The following is a 20,991-nucleotide window of genomic DNA, read 5'->3' as shown; positions in this document are numbered from 1 at the left end:
ATACTACTTTTATGTAAAGACACAGCAACAGAATCTTGCAAGTCTGAACATTCTTCCCCTCTCCCTCCCATTCTTTGTGAGAACTAGGGAGGGCCTTGTCTGAGACATTTTCTCAGGTTACATTTCTGCCCTAGTCTCAGCCCTCTTTTATCTGACCTTTGTCTTGAAAGCAGCTGTTCCTCCTATCCCTCAAGGTCATTCCCTGTGCCCTCTACATGATCTGTAAAGGCTCATTTATCATAAAATTCTGTCTACTGAGTTCTTGCCAGGTTACTTTAGAAGTGCACATGGAACATTTCACCACTTCCATCTGTGCTTAGTCCACTGCATTACTTCAAGGTACGAATGTAAAACATAGAAAAGAGTATATTGCAACAGTGTTTCCTTGCTCATTCATACAGATCCTAGAATGGTGGATCACTGCATCTAAACTTGAAATAAAACATAATTTGTCATTGCATGATCAAGTCTTGGGTTCTTCTTCACTTCTATAAACTTTTGCTTTTTTTTGCTTCTCCACTTCTATAAACTTCTGCTTTTTAACTAGTCACAGTTTAGCATTATGGACAAACCTGTTTTAATGATTTATGAAGCCAACTTGGTTCAGTAAACCTTAATTAAAATTAACCAGTTTATACATATAATTTATAAGTATAATTATGTATAATTGTAATATGTATAATTTATATGTATAATTATACATATAATTAATATGTAGCTTACAGAAAATAAATGTCAGTTTCTGGTCTGCTTGAAAGATCAGAAATGTATGAGTCCAAGGTTTCTTCATGTAACATTAAACCGTATTCCACCATTAGCCTGAAAGCAGTCAGAGAACTGACATTGGCTTCCTTCCTCTCTTCCAGAAATTGTTCCTATATATCATGATGGTAGGAAATATCTATGCAAAATATTTATTTTACGTTTTATTATATATTTTAATCATGGCTTTACAAGTATGTAAGTCACAGAACATCTACTCATGACCTATGGATACAGTATGTATTTTGTGTATCCTTCAGCCTGTCTACTGAGATCTCCTCAGGCATTTACACATATAGTCGAGTATATTCTGGAGAGATAAAAGCCTAGAAAGTAGATTTAAAAGAAGTCCAGATGCATCACATTCTATGCTTTCACAGAATACATTCCAACAAAACTGTGCCTTAGATACCACAGAGGTATTGCACTCCACTGGAAGAATACAAAGATGCAACACTTACTGGCTCGGAGGATGTTCTCCTTACTGCTGCACCTGGACTGGACCTGTAGAGAAAAGGGCAGAACTGATGAGGCAGAACAAACATTATAAAGTGACTATAGGAATACATTGGGCAAGCTCCTGGGACCTGGAGAGAGAGGCTGTAGTTCATTTCTTAAATTCCTTCTTACACAGCTTATATTTAACAAACTGTTGTTTAACAGTCTGAATTAAATATAATCAACAGAAATTAAACCAATATATAGAACACAATTTTTGTTTAAAGTTTAACCTTCATAATTTAAATATATATATTCAGTTTCAATGACATATTTACATATTACCTTATTACGAATATATTCATGAGCGAAATGTAATGAAATCTATATTTTACTTCAAACAAACAAATAAATAAAATATTCTTGGAGACACTTGAAACTGATTTTGATAGATTATTTAAAACAGGAAAGATAAAATAAACACTGTACTTAACATTTTTAGCTCATTTGTTTCACAATTTGATCAATTATTCTTTCCTGAGCACAAATTTCTTCAAAGTTTATTTTGAAAACTTTTGGTTTGATGTTATTATCTAAAACATAACACCTCTAAGGACTATACAGGTGGTCCTCGGTTAATGAGTAGTTGTTCAGCGACTATTCAAACTTACGACGGTGCTGAATGAGTGGTATTTATGACTGGTCCTTGAAGTTCTGGCCAGCACAGTGCCCCTGCAGTCATGTGATCGTGATCTGGGTGCTTGGCAACCAGCCCAGATTTCTGACTGGTGCAGCGTCCCGCAGTCTCAACTGCGATTTCTGACTGCTGGATTCCCACAAGCAAAGTCAACAGAGAAGATGTCAGGAAGTTGGAAGTCATGGTCACGTGAGGTACTCACTTAATGACTCGTGATTTGCTTAATGATGGTAACTGGGGACTGCTGGAACTGTGTCACTAAGCGGCATGGTCACATAACCTTGCACTTTACAACTGCATCACTTAGATGGAAATTCCGGTCCCAGTTACCATCGTTAAGTGAGGGCTATCTGTATTATCATTTACTAGAAGGCCCTTTTTAAGAAATTAACCAGAATGTGTTTACACAGGACTTATGAGAGACAAGGTATCTTTTTCGTTCCTTCATTTATTAGATCGGTTGGGATGCATAGCCGGGAATAACAGTTTCAAGTGGGTCTCAGAGACTCTAGTCTAATGGATAATAAATGAATGCTAGAGTTTGGCTTATTCCATTTCCAAGATTCTGCATATTATACTATTCTGTACCTTCTCTGTATGTATGCATGTATATGTGTATGTGTGTATATATATTCAATCCCTATGCCTTCTGTATATTAACCTAAACATATCCTAAACTGGGTATGTTTAGTTTAAAGAAAGCAAGGCTAAGGGAAGCATGATAGCAAATACTGAAGGGCTATCACAGGGAAAAGGGTATGGACTTACCTGAGAATAGGACAAGAATCAGTGGGTAGAAGTTTTGCAGAGGGAGATCCAAGGGTGAAATCAAGAGGAATTTTCTGACCATGAGAGCTATTTAACAGTGGAACAACCTGCTTCTTAAGTTGTGGGTGCTCCACCACTGGAGGTTATCAAGCAAATGCTGGGCAGTGATTTGTCTGGGGTGGTATGAGGATTCCTGCCCTGGACAGGTGATTGCATTAGGAGACCTCCACAGTGCCTTCCAACTCTGCATTCCTATGAACCTCTTAATTTCTTGACAATAAATCTAACTAATGGTACTCATTGAGAATATTTCTTGCTAGGTTGTATTTTGTTGTTAGGAGCTTGACAGTAAAACATTTTTCAAAGATCTATGAATCAGGGAGTAAAGTTCATATGTTCTATTAATATCACAGCCTATATTTCCAAATATTTGTTTCTTCTAAAAGGAAAAGCAGCAACTTAAAATTTGGAATCCAGATTCTAATTTTACCTGTCAATTAAGCACATTTAACATGAAAAGTACTGAGGTGGCAAACATTATTGAGGGGGAAAAAAGGAGACCTGTGATCTGATCCTGCAGCTGCTTCTGAGTACAAAACTATGTCTTGTATAAAGCTGAAATATTTATGGATTTTTAAAAAAAAAAAACCTCTTCCGTTCCACAGCAGCTTGCCCCAAAGACAGTTTGAATTTGTGCCATTAACATAAATCTATTCATTGCAATGAAATAACTTAAGACAATGTTCCAACTTATGGTAGCTTATGGTTGTCCTTTCCTGGAAAAAAAGTTATATTTAAAAAATCAAAAAAATCAAAACCAAAAACAAGCCAAACTTTCCTACCATAATTACACAATAAGAGTTTCAATTAAAAAAGTGGTCCAGATTTGTTGCTCTCTCCCTATCTCAACTTTTCCAGGATGATTGAAATCAAAGCAATAATAAAACCTAACAGAACAGATTATTTTTTCCCCTTAGGTAAAGGTAAAAAGATTATGGGCCAAAATTCTTAAATAATACATGTGTGCACAATCTGAATGTGTGTATGTGCCTGATAAGCATGAATGAGAATTGGGGGGGGGGAATCTTGTGGACTGCAGCTCTAAAATGGTGTCATTTTTAAAAAATGTGCTCCTTGCACAAGTGGAAAAACAATAATTGGGCAATATCAAAAGCATTTAAACCAGAGACCTATCAGGAAAAATATAGGAACAAAACATGGAGACAATCTGGGGAATGATAAATGGAAAAACAAATATGATCCATACAACATAGAAAAGGAAGTGATGTTAATGACAGTAACGAAGTAGCAAAAAAGGAAATCAAGAGTATCTGCAATGAAGTATAAAAACAGAAGGATCCCCAAACCCAAGCACAAACGTTTGCAAGTGGCAAACAGCTCCTTGGAACAGTAATAGTTTCTGTCACTTTGTAGTCTCTGTTCTGCCTGAGTTCATCTTTAAGCCCTTCGCATTTACAGTGGAGCTAGTGCAGGGGCAAAACCAAGAAATGTATAATGACAATGCAGCTGAAACTCGTATGTTGAGTCATCTGCTGTTAAAACAACAACTGTGGACTGTTTGGGAGAATCTTACTGTAGAACTGAATTCTCAGTTTACCACTCATGTAATTATCAGATTAGCATTAGGAAACATTATCTTCTGTCCATACAAGCAGTGATGATATAAAGCTGCATGGGATAAAAATCAGTTTTGCAGATTTCATTTAGCTGAAACCCTATCTAATAAGAAGCCTAGTTAGTGTTTCCATTTTAATATATTGAATACTATTATCTTCTATCTTAACACAGGTTTTATATAAAAATGGCTACATATGTATAAGAAACTTGGGGAATAGGAAAAATATGTGCCTGCCTCCCGTGTATTTCCAAATGTAATATATGAAAGAACTTCTGCCGCTTTTTCCATCCCCCTGATGAACACCTTGGACATCTTACTACAAGGCAAGTAGCAAATGGTTTATTTTGAAAATTATGTGATAAATCACAAGAGGTAGAATACAAGAAAAATATGTCTTGTTTCCTGTGCTTCTCTGAATATCCAAAGCATTATGAATCATGTATTACCAAAATGTTGTATGAGTAGCAATATGGCTACCACCTATATTATTCTGGTCGTATCCGAAGAAAAATCACTATACAGACAATTGATATGACTATTTTTGTCAACATCATAATGGTTTCCATTTTGTGATATGTCTGAATATAATGGATCTTTCTTTTAAACAAATATGTACAGGGTTCTGCTGATTTAACCCTTTTCCCCCAGCAAGTCGTTCCAGAGAAAATAACATGTGCATGTCTTCTGTATTATACTTTCAAATGTATTTTTTTTTCTTTCCTTTGCTCTGAGTTCCAATTAGAAAAAGAGCTTCAGGCACATTACAACTACATCCTGTTGTTCAAGTGAAAATATTTTTTAAAAACGATCAACTGTTTTCATGGTTTTGAAGTTACATCTGTCCACTCTTGTAAATGCTAAGTAATAAATCTATAGAAATGAATATTAAGCCACAGCGGAAATTAAGAAATTGAAGGATAGAAAATAATGAATATATAATACCTATTAACAAAAAGACCAACTATGATAGAGCTGAACTCTGTGACAGTGATAAATGTAAGTTTTAAAAGTCCATCTTTCATCTTTCATATAAATTCATAGTGCCCCGAGTGCTATGAAAGAAAGGTTATGAAATATTCATGCTAAACAGAAAAATTAAAACAAAAAAGGTAATCAGTTTTACCAAACCAAAACCACAGTATAAGGAAGCTGAGGAAAAACTTTGAACATGTGTCTATAATCTTCAGGAAAGTTTCAAGAAATTACTTACCTTACTATATCATAACGAGATTAGCACAGAGTAGTACAGTTAGAAGTTAAGAATTAAAATAAAATCCTACACAAAGATGGAAGAATTTTTAACTTCACATGAAAAACTAATTCTAAAGAACTTTTTGGCTCATGCTTAATACAATACAGGGAATACAGATATCAAAACAAACTTTCCCACTGATAGAAAGTGATTTTTCAAGAACAATGGAAAGATAGTATTTATGGAAAAAAATACTATTCATCATCATAGAGACATGTAATATGTAGAAGCATCACCAGAACTCCAACTCAGTAGACCTATACATACATACTGTACATATATACATACACAGAGTATTAGCCAAGATAGAGGAAAATGTCATGGATTAGGTAAGCTATAATGAAGGAAGCAAGATAAACAAAGCACAGAAGCAATTATGATGTGAGAGTTATTTTTTCCTAACTAACATCAAAACATTAGATTCAATTTATAAACAAGAGATTCATCTATATAGCTCGCATTCCAGGTTTGCATTAACACAGAACATTTACTGCCTGTTTCAGCAGATGGCAGTAGCTGGCCTACTTTGCCTGGGCTGGGAAGCTAAGAAGGGCCAGATCTGGTTAGTACATGAATGGGACACTACTAGGAAATTCCAGGGTTATAGAATAGTTTGGGAGGCCAGAAACTATCTTGGAAAAAGGGAATGGAAAACCACTTCTGCCCTATTGCCAAGATAATTTAATGGATATGTCCATGTAGTCACCAGGAACAGAGCTCGACGATATGACTATCTTAAGGACTGTGGCAAAGAGTAGTATTTTAGCCTGACACAAATTTATTTTATTTTTCCATGAGTACTGAACTAAATAAAAAAATAAAATAAAATACCTCCTAAAATTATGATAAAACATTTTTTATTTAGTTTAAAATTGTTAATTTAAATACAACAGTTATATTTTGCATTAGCCACATTCATGCTTCAACACATATTAATATTTGGGACCACATCTCTGACACCTGTTATCTAAAATGTTCCTGGATAACTACCAGCTGAATAACAGTTCTGAATTCAGTCAGCAATGATTCCTGCAGAGCACTGAATGTGATGAAGAAGCATTTCTATAGATTCCATCCAGATCTATTGTCTATGTCTATCCTATCGGCAAATTTCTTGCTAAAATTTAAAATAAAGTGCTGCCAGTTAATTGGACAATTGATACAAATGAGTCTGAGACACTGCTTTGGTAATGCCCAAAGAGCATTAAGTATACGTTTCAATAATGCATCAGTATATAATAATAATAATTAAAAAAAAAAACAGAACTGTTTCTTTTGGGTTTGATGGAGAAGGAGCTAGAGAAACAATACGGAGTTTTGCTTTTATACATTATTACAGTTGCAAGACTTTTATAGGCACAACGATGGAAAGATCCACAAATACCTATGGTTGAATACTGGATTGTTAAATTAATGGATTTGGCTCAGATGGCTAAATTAACAGCACTAATAAGAAAACATTCTGTTTCTGGATTTATATCTACTCGGCAACCACTTTTAGAGTACTTGCTTGTGTTGGAAAAAAATGAAGTTTTGACCTTGGGTTTTAGTGATTAAATGGTTTGTTTTAATAGAAGTAATGTTATTATGGTTTAGTTAATGGTAAGAGACTATATCTGTAAATATATCTGTATTGGAGAAAGTTGGAAGTCACTTTCCATTGCTGTTTTCTATCTACTTGCACTTTTATAGTTTTTTCTTTTTTCTTTTTGGTTCTATTTTCTATCTTTACTATATTTTCTATTTTGTACTTTAACTATAAAAAATAATAAAGTTCTTTTTTTAGAAAGTATATTTTATATATATATATATATAATATTACATATTATTATATGATAATATATATTATTATAAATATATCTAATGTAAAGAAATTCATGAAAAGGTCATGTTACGTTTTGCAAAGAACTTGATGACCTGTGACTTCTGCAAAAACATGTAAGAACTGTTGTTCTTTTTTGTGCAAATCTTACCCAGATAAATCATACACTGAAATTATTTAACAGTCTCCCAAAGTTAGAAAATAAAGAAGTTTCAGTGCCGCAACTATCTAATATGGATGATAAAGCAATTTTTATAACAATCATCCACTGAACTAATGAGAGCAGTGCAATCATTGGCTGTTTTCTATGAAGAGGAATCTTTGCTGATTAATTATAACAAGGCCAAAAATATAATCTTTAAAAATAAAGTCTAAGAAGACAAACTGGTTCACTAAAGCTCGTAAGATCAAAAAAGTGGCATGTTTTTAAGCATTTGTAGGTGATATAGTAAGCTTCACATAGGTGGTCTCAAACTGACTACATTACACAAAATGTGCAGACAAGTGCTAACTCTGCTCTTATATGAGGCATTTACAATGTTATCATATTAAGTTTATTCTAAGTTTCTGAGAAGGATAGTTCTTGGTGGTCCTCCATACGAAGCAGGGATTTCCAAAAGAGGAGACTAGAGAATGAATTGTCATTTTACATTTTTGCTTAAAGTTAATTTTTCTCTTGAGGGGATTGCCTCTTTTCAATTAGCTCTGTAATTTCCAGTCTAGTTGGAACTGGATTGTAAACAAAAAGTTATTTTGGACAGGGTAAAAGAAGACCAACAACATAAAATTCTGAAGCCTGAGCAAATGGCAGCAACCGACTAACCTTGTCTGGACTCAGAAGCTGAATAAGATCAAGCAATGTTTGATGGGAAACTGCTAGTGGATCCTAGGTTGAGTAATAAAAACCATTCCAGGAGAAGGCAATAGCAAAGCACTTTCCATGCCGTTGCCAAGAAAACTACCTGATGTGTTCATGAAATCGCCAGGAGCTGAGCTGAATGTAAGTATTTAGTTAATTTTAATTTTGATTAGATGTAGTCTAACTCTCCTATGTCATCAATGCTCTAGATACTACTGCCTTTTTGTTATGTAGTATTTGCTGTAAATCACAAGATAAAAGTTGATTGCTTGGTTGAAATGGCTGTTTTATGTATTTTTTGTATGCATACCTGAGAAATTTTTGCCTTGGAAATCTGCCTATAATGGGGACTTCTGGTGGGGACATGGTGGACTGAACAGCTGTGCTCGCGGGCTCAGCGGGCAGAACTGACAATGCAGCAGTTTTTTCGGGCTCAGGGTTTTTCCTGAAGCCCAGGAGTGCTTTCCCAGAAAAAGGAAAACACCTGGAATCACCCCATCTGTCCTCCGGATGGCTGCTTGCAGCCAGAAGATCGCAAACAGTGTTTCGCATTTGACTGGTAAGAGCCAGCCAGGAGGCTGGGACATCACCATTTTCCAAGCTGCTCTGTATTAAAGGGACACTAAGACTGACCCCCACATTTCTAAATCACCCAATTTATATTTCTTTTAAGTACGCGTACCCTAAGAGAGGCTTTCTACAGCAAGGAGGAGCTCTCTTGGTGCTTATCATTGTTTTTGGGATTAAATTTTTTTAAAAGTTTTGGACTTTGTTTTCCCTCCAAGTATTAGGAGGATTGAGAGTAAATAATTGTTTCCCTGTTATTATTTTTATAGTAAATGTGAACATATTAGCATTTTTCTATGCTAATATCTTCAAATGTTGAATCGGCTGTTTTGAACTTTCAGTTTTCTGCTTCTACTTTCCCTGGGGAACTCTCTGCTATCTCACTTTCACTTGTGTAAACACATTCTGGAATTCTGTCATATCTTTGACTTTTGCTGGTTAAGCTCCTAGGGGTGCCATAATCAACCGCATGAGACATGGAGGATTTTCAGCAGACTTTCTCTGACTTCTACCAAGATTTTAAACAGATTCTTTCTGACTCCTATCAAGTTTTTATGCAAGTCATTCAGGGCATTGTGGAAAATATGAGGTCTAAAATGTGTCATCTGGTCGGGAATGTCATGGATGAAACTGAGGGATTTAATAGTGACAAAAATGTTTCTCCTAAGAGTGAGATCGGGATTTCTGTTGAAATGCTGGATGAAGATTGGATAGTCCAGTTGGAGAAATTTAAGGGAGAGAGCGAGTTGCAAGCCACAAGTGAAATTGATCTTCTGGTGGAATGCCATGGAAAAGAAGGGGTTATTATGTATGGGAGGTCTGTTGAAGAGAAGTCAGATTTTTTCAGGGGGGCATTTGGGCTGTTTGATTTTTTCAAGAGAAAACCTCTGTGTACATTGTGGGAATATGTAAAGGCTTTGGTTTATTTTGAAGTGGGATAAGGGTTTCAGAATATTTATCTGGATTGCTTTTAGGGTTTGGCTGATTTCATTTATCTTTAATGATTTGGATTAAGATTAAGGTATAATAAAAAATAAATTTCTATCTCGATGGTTTTGGGTTTAATATGATTAGGATTATTAAAATTGTTGAATTATCAAGTACAATGGCAGACAATTTATATGTTTTTTAGTTTGATCTTTATTAGAGTAGACAGAAATGTATAGAATAGTAGTAGGAAGGAAATAATTAAATAAATGTTATCTTTGGGGTGGAGAAGTTGATTAGGAGGTTTATATAATTTTTTTCTTTTAATATAAGGGAAGGGAGTAACTGTATTTAGTGATTTTTACAATGTGCCCATGGAATGATTTATAGAAATAATGTGATTTTGGTTTAATATACAGTAAGGGATTGATTATGGAAATTTTTGTATATCCTTACTGTTAAAAGTCAGAAGTCACCTCTTTTTGTAACTTCAAAAATTTTTTCTCTTATATTTCTACACTTTTTTAGTTTTTTCTTTATTTTTCTTTGTAGTTTTTTGTTTTTCTGTAGCTTTTCTCTTTGTTTGAAACTTAATAAAATTCTTATTAAAAAAAGGAAATCTGCCTATAATATGCAAATAAATAAATAATAAAAACCCTCAGGGATGTAAATTAGTGGTGACTCTTATTTTGAGATGCAGACTGTTTTTCACATGTCCACATATCGAGTATGATATAGCCTTTTTTCCTAACACCCCGAATTATTTTATTTATTTATTAAATTTCGCCACCGCCCATTTCCCCTCAAAGTGGGGACTCTGTTTACAATAAAGACTATTAGAATTTCCTATTAACTAAATGCAGAGATTTTCAGCTGACAATGAATGACATTTGTATGAAAAGTGTATTAACTTTTTCCACAACATCTTGATCTACAACTTATAATATTTGCATGTGTACTATACTGCTAAAGAAGAATTGGGGCTAATTCTATTTTAGTGTTTAAGCCATAGTGCTACTTAATGCAAGTACAAACAGTATTGATGGAAACAACTGTGCAAACACGTTCTTCCATGTATAAATTTCAAGTATAGATTCATCAAAATACCTAAAAAAAGTGTTGAGTAAAAGTTTCAAGAACTTTCTGCTTTGAATCTGAAAGGGCTTAATGGACCAAGTTTAAGATACTCAAGTGCCCCCCCCAATGTAAACACTGAATCAGTAATATAATATGCTTGCAATTTGCCCTTTGGAGAAAAATGATTATATTTTACTTTTTAAAATGTCAGTTGGTTCATACTTGTATGTTGTCTAATAAGTTGAAGTTAAAAGGGATTTCAGAAAGTGAGAAAGATTCACAGAAAGGAATATGCAGGATAAACAGCTGACAGAAAAAATGACCAAAGACAAATGGTTTCATAAAATTAAACTAATGAAAGTTGCTCAGTTATTTTTCTTCTTAACAACTTGTGGTATCTCCTTCCTCAAGAGAAAGAAGGTATCACCTTGTTCATTTAATTGTGCCATTACTTTATCCTTCTGAACAAGACCAGCAAATACATGATTTAACAGCAATAGGACTGACAGACAAGGAAGTTCAACTTTTTCCCTGTATTAGTCATGTTTGTAGATGAAATATTTAAATTCTGTTCAAGCAGCTAGAGAAAGGTTTATGATAACTCATATTTCTCCTTGTTTCCTTGTTACAGAAGTACACTAAAAAAAGTAATACAGGATTGATAGAAAAATGGATTCTGTTCCTGATTTCATCTAAGGTGCAGTACAAACTATCTACCAGAGAAGAATTTGTAATAGATACTATGATAAATTAATTGATAACATGAAAAATGGGCTTGGATGTCAAACAATTCTGCACATTTACCAAAAAAACAAAAACAAAAACTGCCAAGACTGTACTACTCGGTAACAAAGAAAAAAGCAGTAATTGTACAAATTAAATAGCATTAAGAATACTACTTCTAGTAAAAAAAACCACAGGTATCTCATATTTTGTTAGAAACAGTTTTCAGATTGGAAGCTTTAGTCTGCATTAATACTTCCAAAGTATATGAAAACTTAACTGATACTATCTTTCAATGATAAGTGAATGAGTCATCTTCAATAAAAGTAGACATAAAATTAATGCTTGATCTGAAAAAGAGTAACTTTAGATATGGAAGAGAAATGAGACCAAAACTATGATAAAGCACAATTAAGATATGCCCTGGACTAGAGGAACTGGCAAACTTATAACTGAAGATGCTAGATTTATAAAATAAGCTATTATGAGAAAGGATGTTATATGCTGAACCTGAAGCACGTTCTAAAATACGTAGCTGAGAAGAAATGGCTTGCAATATAGAAAATAAATCTCAGTATCCCATAAACTAGTATGATAAAAGTTAAGAAGAGACAGCATACAATATTTCTTCTGATCAAGCAAACCTTTGTTAAAGGCCTACGTATGGAAAGGAAGAAGTAAAATGCGCATGTCTTGGAAAGGCATGCTCCTATATTTTTAATTCTTAAAAAGAGTCTGAAAAATGTACAGATAGTCAAATATATTTGAACAAAGATCGTAAGATTCACTTAGTTCCTTGCTGATATGTTAGTCAGCAAGAAATTCCAATGTGTTCAGTGAGTGCACACAATCAGGAAGTTATGCAACACATGTCAGAAAAGTTTATATGATGGTTTTATGTTCTTCTGGGGGAAAAAAAAGGCCAGTAGCATTTAAAACAAATAAACAAATATAGAGTTAAGACTTTTTTCTGTGCTGGAAGAGACCCAAAGGATCACTTATTTTAAAAAGTGTTCTATAAAGGAGTATCTTAATGAGGTAGAATATAAATCTCACAAAGAAATAATGATTACTGGCAAAGACTTATTTTACATAAAATAAATAATAGCAAGGAAAGAAGTACCCTTACGAGTTCCACATGATGGAAAAAAAATGACTGTCTTAACTGATGAATTCTAAGTTAAGAATAATTTTCACACTGCATTGCCCATATTGCCAATAGCTAAGGTAAGAAACAGGTTAGAAAGCAACCATTAATAGGAAGAACAGTGTCATTTAATGTTCAGCTTTTCTTTTATTATAAAGAGTAACAGCTACAAGATAATCGTTTACTTTGCTTTTTATTTCCTTTTATTGTATACGTTATTATATAAGTTGTATTTTAGTGTGTTTTATTGTAAACTGTCCGAAGAGCTTCGGTGGTTTAAAAATGTCAAATAGTAAAAATAATATTTATTTATTTATTGGTTTTTTACGCCACCCATCTCGAAAGCGACTCTGGGTGGTTTACAAAGAATTTAAAACAAAAGCAGTTAAATATAAATTAAAAAGATACATTATAAAAATATAAATATACAAATATAATAAAAACTCTAAAATCTAAAATCTAAACCCAAGATGGCGAAATCACAGTCTTGTTAACATTTCCTGGGGCTATGTCAGGGAGAGTGGGGGCTTGCCTTATCTGGGGGCAGCTTATTCCAAAGGGCAGAAGCTATGGCAGAGAAGGCCCTCCTCCTGGACCACACCAATCAACAATCTCTCACGGACAGGGTCCATGAGAGTCCTCTCTGCATGATCGGGTGGGATGGGTTGATGTGATGGGGGTGAGGCGGTCCCTCAGGTAACCTGGACCCATGCCATGTAGGGCTTTAAAGGTGATAACCAACATCTTGAATTGAACTCAAAAGCAGACTGGCACCCAATGCAGCTTGCGTAGCAGAGCTGTTATATGGGCCATCTATGGGGCTCCTAAAACTGTTCTCACGGCCGCATTCTGGACCAGCTGTAGCTTCCGGATGCTCTTCAAGGGTAGCCCCATGTACAGCGCATTACAATACATGGGAGATCGCCAGGGCATGACTGACTGACTGGAGGGACTTGTGATCCAGGAAGGGGTGTAGCTGGCACACAACATGAAGTTGAGCAAAGGCTCCCCTGGACACGGCTACCACCTGCTCTTCGAGTAGGAGCTGCAAGTTCAGGAGAACCCCCAGGTTCCACACTGGGTCTGTCTGGGGCAGTGCAACCCCATCCAGCACCAAACATGGTAATTTCCTGGATATCGAGGGCCCCCCAACCACAGCCACTCCATCTTACCATGGTTCAGCTGAAGTCTGTTGTTCCCCATCCAGACCCCTACAGCCTCCAGGAAGCAAGACAGGGTGGCCACAGCTTCACTTAAGTCACACGAGATGGAGATGTACAGTATAATTGGGTATCATCAGCATATTGATGATACATCATCCCATGGTGACTGATGACCTCACCCAGCTGTTTCATGTAGATATTAAAGAGGAGCGAAGAGAGTACCAAAATCTGTGGCACCTCACAAAGGAGAGGCCGTGGGCTGGATCTCTCGCTCCCTATCACCACAGATTGGGACTGGCCCTGGAGGAAGGAGGTGAACCAGCGCAAAACCACACCGCCCACCCTCAGCTCCCTGAGCCGACCCAAAAGGATACCATGGTCAATAGTATTGAAAGCCACTGAAAGGTCAAGAAGAGCAAGGATGGATGCACTGCCTCCATCCCGCTCCCGTCAGAGATCATCCAAAAGTTCAACCAAAGCTGTTTCCATCCCATATCCAGGCCTGAAACCCGACTGAAAAGGGTCCAGATAATCCGTTTCATCCACGGTCCTCTGGAGCTGCAACACCACCACTTTTTCAACCACCTTCCCTAAAAAGGGGAGGTTGGAGACTGGATGAAAATTGTCCAGTACAGTGGGGCCCAGTGGTGGTTTCTTGAGGAGGGGGTGCACCAGCACCTCTTTAAAAGCAGCTGGAAACACTCCCTCCCTCAAGGATGAATTCACCATCGCCTGGACCCACCCACGTCACCTCCTGAGCTGCCCTCACAAGACAGGACGGACAGGGATCTAATTGACAAGTGGTGGCATTTACAGTCTGGAGGATCCTGGCCACTTCCTTGGGCCCAACAGGGTCAAACCATTCCCAGATAACCAGGAAAGTATGTTCCCCAGGCATCTCTACAGACCATGTCTCATGCTTGGCATCCAACTTGGAATGGATCCAAGCAATTTGTCCTCCAGATGCCCAGAAAACTCTTCTGCATGGCCCTGTAGGTGGGTCACTGGGCCCTCCTTCCCCAGAAGGGATCAAGTGATCTTAAACAGGGCCGTCGGACAGCATTCTGCAGATGCAAAAAGAGCTGAGAAATACTGAGGTTTTGCCACACTTATCGCCACAAGGTAGGCCTTAATCGTGGCTCCAGCTTGTGTTTGGTTGGAGTCGGTCTTTGTCTTCCTCCAGCAGCACTCTAGACGTCTCTTGATCCTCTTCAGAACCCTCAGCTCCTCCATAAACCACAGGGAGTGTCGGGTTCAATAGGTCAAGAGAGGTCGCACAGGCGCAATCCTGTCCAAGGCCCTAGCCACCTTCCTATTCCAGGCAGCAGCCAGGGTCTCTGCTGGACCATGCAGCAGATCCTCAGGTATAACCCCCAGCCCCCTCTGAAGCCTTACCGGGTCCATCAGTTGCCAGGGGTGGACCAATCGAATGGGTCCTGCATCCCTGCGGAGGGAGGGAGGAGAATCTCAAGGTCACCAGGGCATGATCTGACCATGACAAGGGAGGTAGATTTAACTCTCCCCTCAGATCTCATTGCCATTGCTCTGACAAGAAAACCAAGTCTGGCGTGAGGCCACTGTCTTGAGTCAGGTCCCGAATAATCTGGGACAGGCCCATGGCTGCCATGGTGGCCATGAACTCCCAAGCCACCTCTGAGGCACACCTCAGGGATGGCAGGTTGAAGTCCCCCAGAACCATAAGTCTGGGGAACTCCACCACCAACCCCGAGATGGCCTCCAGCAGCTCAGGCAGGGAGGTTGCTACGCAGCAGGGAGGCTGGTACAGTAGCAACACTCCCAACTGTTCTTGGGAACCCAATTTGAAGAACAGGGTCTCACAACCGGCCACTGGTGGAGCAGCACCCCTGGAGGCCACTACAGACTCCCAGATGAGAACAGCCACCTCTCCTCCCCTGCCCTGAAGTCTCGGGTGGTGCCATACCATAAACCTGTCCGGGCACATTTCCAAAAGGGGCACCCCCCCCCTTCTGGGCCCAGCTAGGTCTTGGTAATACACGCCAGGTCTGTCCCCTCCTCAATGATCAGATCATGTATAAGGGGGGCCTTGTTGTTAACTGACCTGGCGTTAAGAAGCAGCAGCCGAAAGCCAGGGCCTCACTGGGCCTGCTGTCCAGGGCCTGGGTCTGAGCACAGAGGGCTGGAACACGCCAGTAGTACTAAATAGCCAAAAATAATAGCCAAAAGACTCTATTTCATTGGCAAATATTGTGTAAATACATATGACAAAACTGGTAGGGAAGCTATCAGTATTCAATAAAGACCCCCAAATTTAACATCCACAAAAATAACCTATATGTGAAATAATACAGATGACTAGACAATGTTGCAAAAAAAGAATATACTGATCTGTTTATCAACAGCCTGGATCATATCAAGATAAATATGAAGTACACATCTGAAAGTTGTATGAGAAAATATTACAATTCACCTACAGAAAAAACAATGGATTGGAGAATGTTTAATTCATGAGATATTACCAGGCTGAAGTATTAGAGTTGCTTGAAATCTCAGTAAATATAACATTATTACTTCGTAATTTTATTTATACTTGTATACAAATATGCAATTTTAAATTTCATTTATAGTATATTTAGTGAAAATGAGCTTAGAAGGCTGTTCTCTATCACAAACAAAATATCACTACAATTTCTTGTCAAGAGGTTCAAAAGATATTGGCCAAGTTCAAAGAATTGTACAAGAGTTCCATAGGTCAAGATGGTTAATTTTGGTCAGTACCACAGAGCAATGTTCCCTCCTCATGAACTCATAAAACAAAGCAAAATTTTCTGAAACTGGGGGATGTTCAAAAGCACTTCATGTGACACAAGGATGTGTTGCCCAAGGAAAAAGTTCCACAAGGTAAGCAAAACTCACCAGCCTGCTAAAATAGTTTTTGTTCCCAGACACATTCATTAGATATCAAATTAAAAATTCGTATAGAACAATAATATATTTTCCTAAAATAGAAATCTTAGTCATTCCCTTCAGTGAAAACTGAAACAAGATACAGTATTTATTGCAGTTATAATTTTAAATCCCATCACACTCATGGAAGCATTCTTCAGAAAAAAGATACATAATTAAAGTTATGTTGCAAGGTCTGAATATTGGCTTTTAGGGAAATACAATTGCTTTGCAATCCAAGAACAAGTCAGATCACTAGATTATAGGACTTCCGGTGGAGAAATGGCGGAATGAGCAGCTGTGCCTGTGGGCTTAGTGGGCAGAACTGACAACATGGCAATTTTTTGGGGGCTCAGACAGGTTTTCCTGAAGCCCAAAAACATTCTCCGGAAAAAGGAGAACACCTGGAATCACCCCATCTGTCCTCCAGATGGCTGCTTGCAGCCAGAAGACAGCAAATAGTGTTTCACGTTCGACTGGTAAGAGCTAGCTGGGAGGTGGGGCTGTCATCATTTTCCAAGCCAAAGGACTCTAAGACAGGCCACCCCATTTCTAAATCTGTGGTGGATTCTGGCACTGCTGCTGGTTCCTGGGGGTGGGAGGAACACATTCCAGACTGATAAGAGGCTTCGCAGCCCAGACTCTGTTGCTGGGAAGGTTAAGTGGTTCAAGGTAGCTCCACCCTAGAGCCATTCTGGGATATTTTCTCTTAGGTTAGTTGAGTATCCTTTAGTCTGGCAAGATTCTGTCTATAGGGTGAGAACAATAAAAAACTAGAGTTGAAATAATGACTCAGTGTGGTCCTTGGCCTGATTTCCTGACAAAATCACTAAATTTATGTTGTTGTTTTTTTAAACTATACATAACCTAAAAGAGGCTTTCTACAGCGAGGAGAAGCTGGCTCTCTTGGTGCTTATTGTTATTTTTGGGATTACTTTTTTTAAAAAATTCTTTTTTAAGTTTTGGACTTTGTTTTCCTTCCAAATATAAAGGAGGATTGAGAGTAAACAATTGTCTTCCTATTATTATTTTTGTACTAAATTTGAAGATATTGGCATTTTCCTACATGTTGAATCAGCTGATTTGAACCTTCAGCTGTTTCTATTTTCCCATGAGAACTGTCTGCCTATCTCACTCTCACTTGTGTAAATACATTCCAGAAATTTTCCATATCTTCGACTTTTGCTGGCTAAGCTCCTAGGGGGCATTATAATCTACTGTGTGAGACATGGAAGATTTTAAACAGATTTTTTTTCCTGACTTCTACCAAGCTTTTATGCAAGATATTCAGCACATCATGGAAAGTATGAGATCTAAAATGTGTCATCAGGTTGGGGATGTGGTGGATGAAATTGAGGAATTCAACAGTGATAGAAATGTTTCTTCTAAGACTGAGATTGGGATTTCTATTGAGATGCTGGATGAAGATTGGATAGTGGAGTTGGAGAAATTTAAGGGAGAGAGAGATCTGCAAGCAATAAGTGAAATTGACTTTCTGTTGGAATGCCTTGGAAAAGAAGGGGTTATTATGTATGGGAGGTCTCTTGAAGAGAAGTCAGAGTTTTTGAGGGGGGCAGTTGGGCTGTTTGATTTTTTCAAGAGAAAACCTCTGCACATTGTGAGAAAATGTAAAGGCTCTGGTTTATTTTGAAGTGGGATAAGGGTTAAAGAATATTTATCTGGATTGCTTTAAGGGTTCGACTGATGTTAGTTGCTTTTAAGGGCTTGGATGGTTTTAAGGATTTAAGTCTACTGTTTTGAATTGCTTTTGGGGGGAGTTATTAAGATTAAGATTATTAAAACTGTTGTATTATTTAGTATAATGACAGAACATTTATGTACTGTTTAGTCTGATTTTTATTATAGTAGATATGTATAGAATAGTAATAGGAAGGGAATAATTAAATAAGTGTTATCTTTTTTGGGGGAAAAAGTTGTTTAGGAGGTCTATATGATTTTTTTTCTTTATTTTAATATAAGGTGGGAATAACAGTACTTAGTGATTTTTATAATGTGCTAAAGTGCAATGATTTATAGAAATAACGTGGTTTTGGTTTAATATAGAGTAAGAGATTGATTATGGAAATTGTGTATCTTTGCTGTTAAAAGTCATAAGTCACATCTTTCTGTAATTTTGAAAGAAAATTCTCTTGTTTTCACACCTTTTTAGTTCTTTTTTATTTTTTTGTAGTTTGTTTTTTTGTAGCTTTTATCCTTGTCTTGAAACTTAACAAAATTCTTAAAAAAACACTGGGTTATACAGGATTTGTTTTAAGAATCTTCACATTTGGATTTCTGCCTGTTGTCTCACAAAGCCTTCTTTATAATGTGCTATACCTCAATATATTTGAAAAACATGCAGTAGCTTTTTTGTGAAAGATTCTAGAAATATAGTATTTGGCAAACTCCAAATTTTCAGGGCTGCCTGAATTAGAGCTATTAACATCTTTTAAAAAGGTAGTTGTATGTTCTTTATAACTCACTGTAATTAATATACTTCATAAATGCCACAATTAGGAATCCATGTACTAGTGCCTGCCATTCCTTTTGGTCTGCCTCTTTAATATGGCTTTTAAAGAAACATTGTGTAATCATGGCTGAAATCTTCTATACATTTAGGGAACTACTAATTTTTTCAAGCATTGGTGCATATCTGTAGAAAATTTCGCAACAGCTAAATGAACACTCATTCCCTTAAAATCCAAGTGTTTTTTAATATAGTTTACTGTAGTCTCCTGCAATCTAAAACTGTAAAACTTTTAATTATGTGGATTAAATTAGCATTTAAAAACTTTTAACAGTACTACTTGTTTTGCATTTGCATGAAGGTACACTTCCAAGAATCTGAAAGACCTAATGAGAATTAAGGAATAGGATATAACAAAAATATAAGAAATATACGAATAAAGAGAAATATTAGAAAATGTAAGAAAAACAATATGTAACAGATAGGTATCTGATAATGCAAGATTACATTTAGATTTCCTCGAATAGTGTTCATCGGACAGACCAAGGAATCAACATATGTATCACCAGATGTCTTTAGAGAACAGGCTATATTTTAGTTACATGAGTCTTACAGAATGATACATTTCTATTAAAAAATCTTTTAAAATAATTATCTTTCTTTTCCAGTTCAAACAAAGCATGAAACTCATTTGAAATGTATTTCTTTTCTTCCTAGAGCTTCAGTTTCCAGGAAATCATATTAAAAGGTTTATATTCCAAATGGCATGAAATTGGTCTCACCATCCCTGATTTTGAAAGAGGTGCCAATTCTTTTTCAAAACACAAAACCAAAGAATTCGAGATTTGAAAAAAACAAAATAAATATATTTTGGTTTCTCAGATTACCAACATTCAAGCAGAAAAAAGGTTAGGGTTTACTACTGATAGCTCCATTTGTCCATCAAAATGAATATCAAGACCTATAATATGACTTATGTTCTCTACTAGCTAAGATGTAAATAATGGACATTTTTGTTTATTTAATTTTATGGTCAAAGACTAAAACAAACACACCAAAGGGTGTGGTAAAAGACTGTGAATAATCGTGAGGTATAGACCAAAATATACACAGAGAATATCAAAGTTATTAAGACAGCTAAACAGATGTCTAAGTTATCCAGTGAGTAGTCTCCATAGAAATTAGGCCATATTCCAATCTCAAAAGGAACGTGCAGTAGAAAGTAGTAGATTGTTTCAATTTCAATCGTTCACTGCCAGCAATGTACAATATACATGTGACATGTGACTAAGCAGTGCATTCCCAGCCATGTGCATGTGTGTATAATAGGGTGTGGGTATGGGTATGACACAGTATTTTCCAAACAGGTTTTTTCATTGTTTATGGGTCACCATTATAGATTTTGAGCATGGTATAATGACTTCTGTGTTACAATTTGGCATGTCTGCCAGTATCTTCAGGTAACAAAAGCATGCCAAAAGCATACAACTAAAATTCAAGGAAGCTGGGAGGGGGGTTATTCTCACCGACTCTATTTAATATATAATACCACAGAACTTTTTCATAGTGGTTATATTGAATACCCAACATATAACATGTGCATTGCTAATCTCACGCATTCACCAGCTCATAGGATATAATAGTAAAATTCAAGCACTGTAATGACTGATCCTCTTATATGAGTACTGTGAACTGCCTATAAAGAGTCCATTGGAGTTGAGCAGTTAATAAATTTAAATAAATTTAAATTTAAATCAA

General features: G+C 36.6%; 1 protein-coding gene across 13 annotated transcripts in view; it reads right to left on the bottom strand.

The window, feature by feature from the left end:
- GPHN (gephyrin) overlaps window positions 1–20,991 on the bottom strand; it is a 276,493-nt gene that overhangs the window by 32,550 nt on the left and 222,952 nt on the right. For all 13 annotated transcript variants that reach the window (XM_063289771.1, XM_063289780.1, XM_063289767.1 and 10 more), the window contains one exon: window positions 1,224–1,266. In XM_063289771.1, coding sequence (XP_063145841.1) covers window positions 1,224–1,266 — 43 coding nt within the window. The remainder of the gene's footprint in view (window positions 1–1,223; window positions 1,267–20,991) is intronic.

Source organism: Candoia aspera, chromosome 1 (genome assembly GCF_035149785.1).
Source record: "Candoia aspera isolate rCanAsp1 chromosome 1, rCanAsp1.hap2, whole genome shotgun sequence".
Classification (NCBI taxonomy): domain Eukaryota; kingdom Metazoa; phylum Chordata; class Lepidosauria; order Squamata; family Boidae; genus Candoia; species Candoia aspera.
The sequence above is the reverse complement of the archived record's forward strand: the minus strand, read 5'-3'. Positions and strand labels throughout refer to the sequence as shown.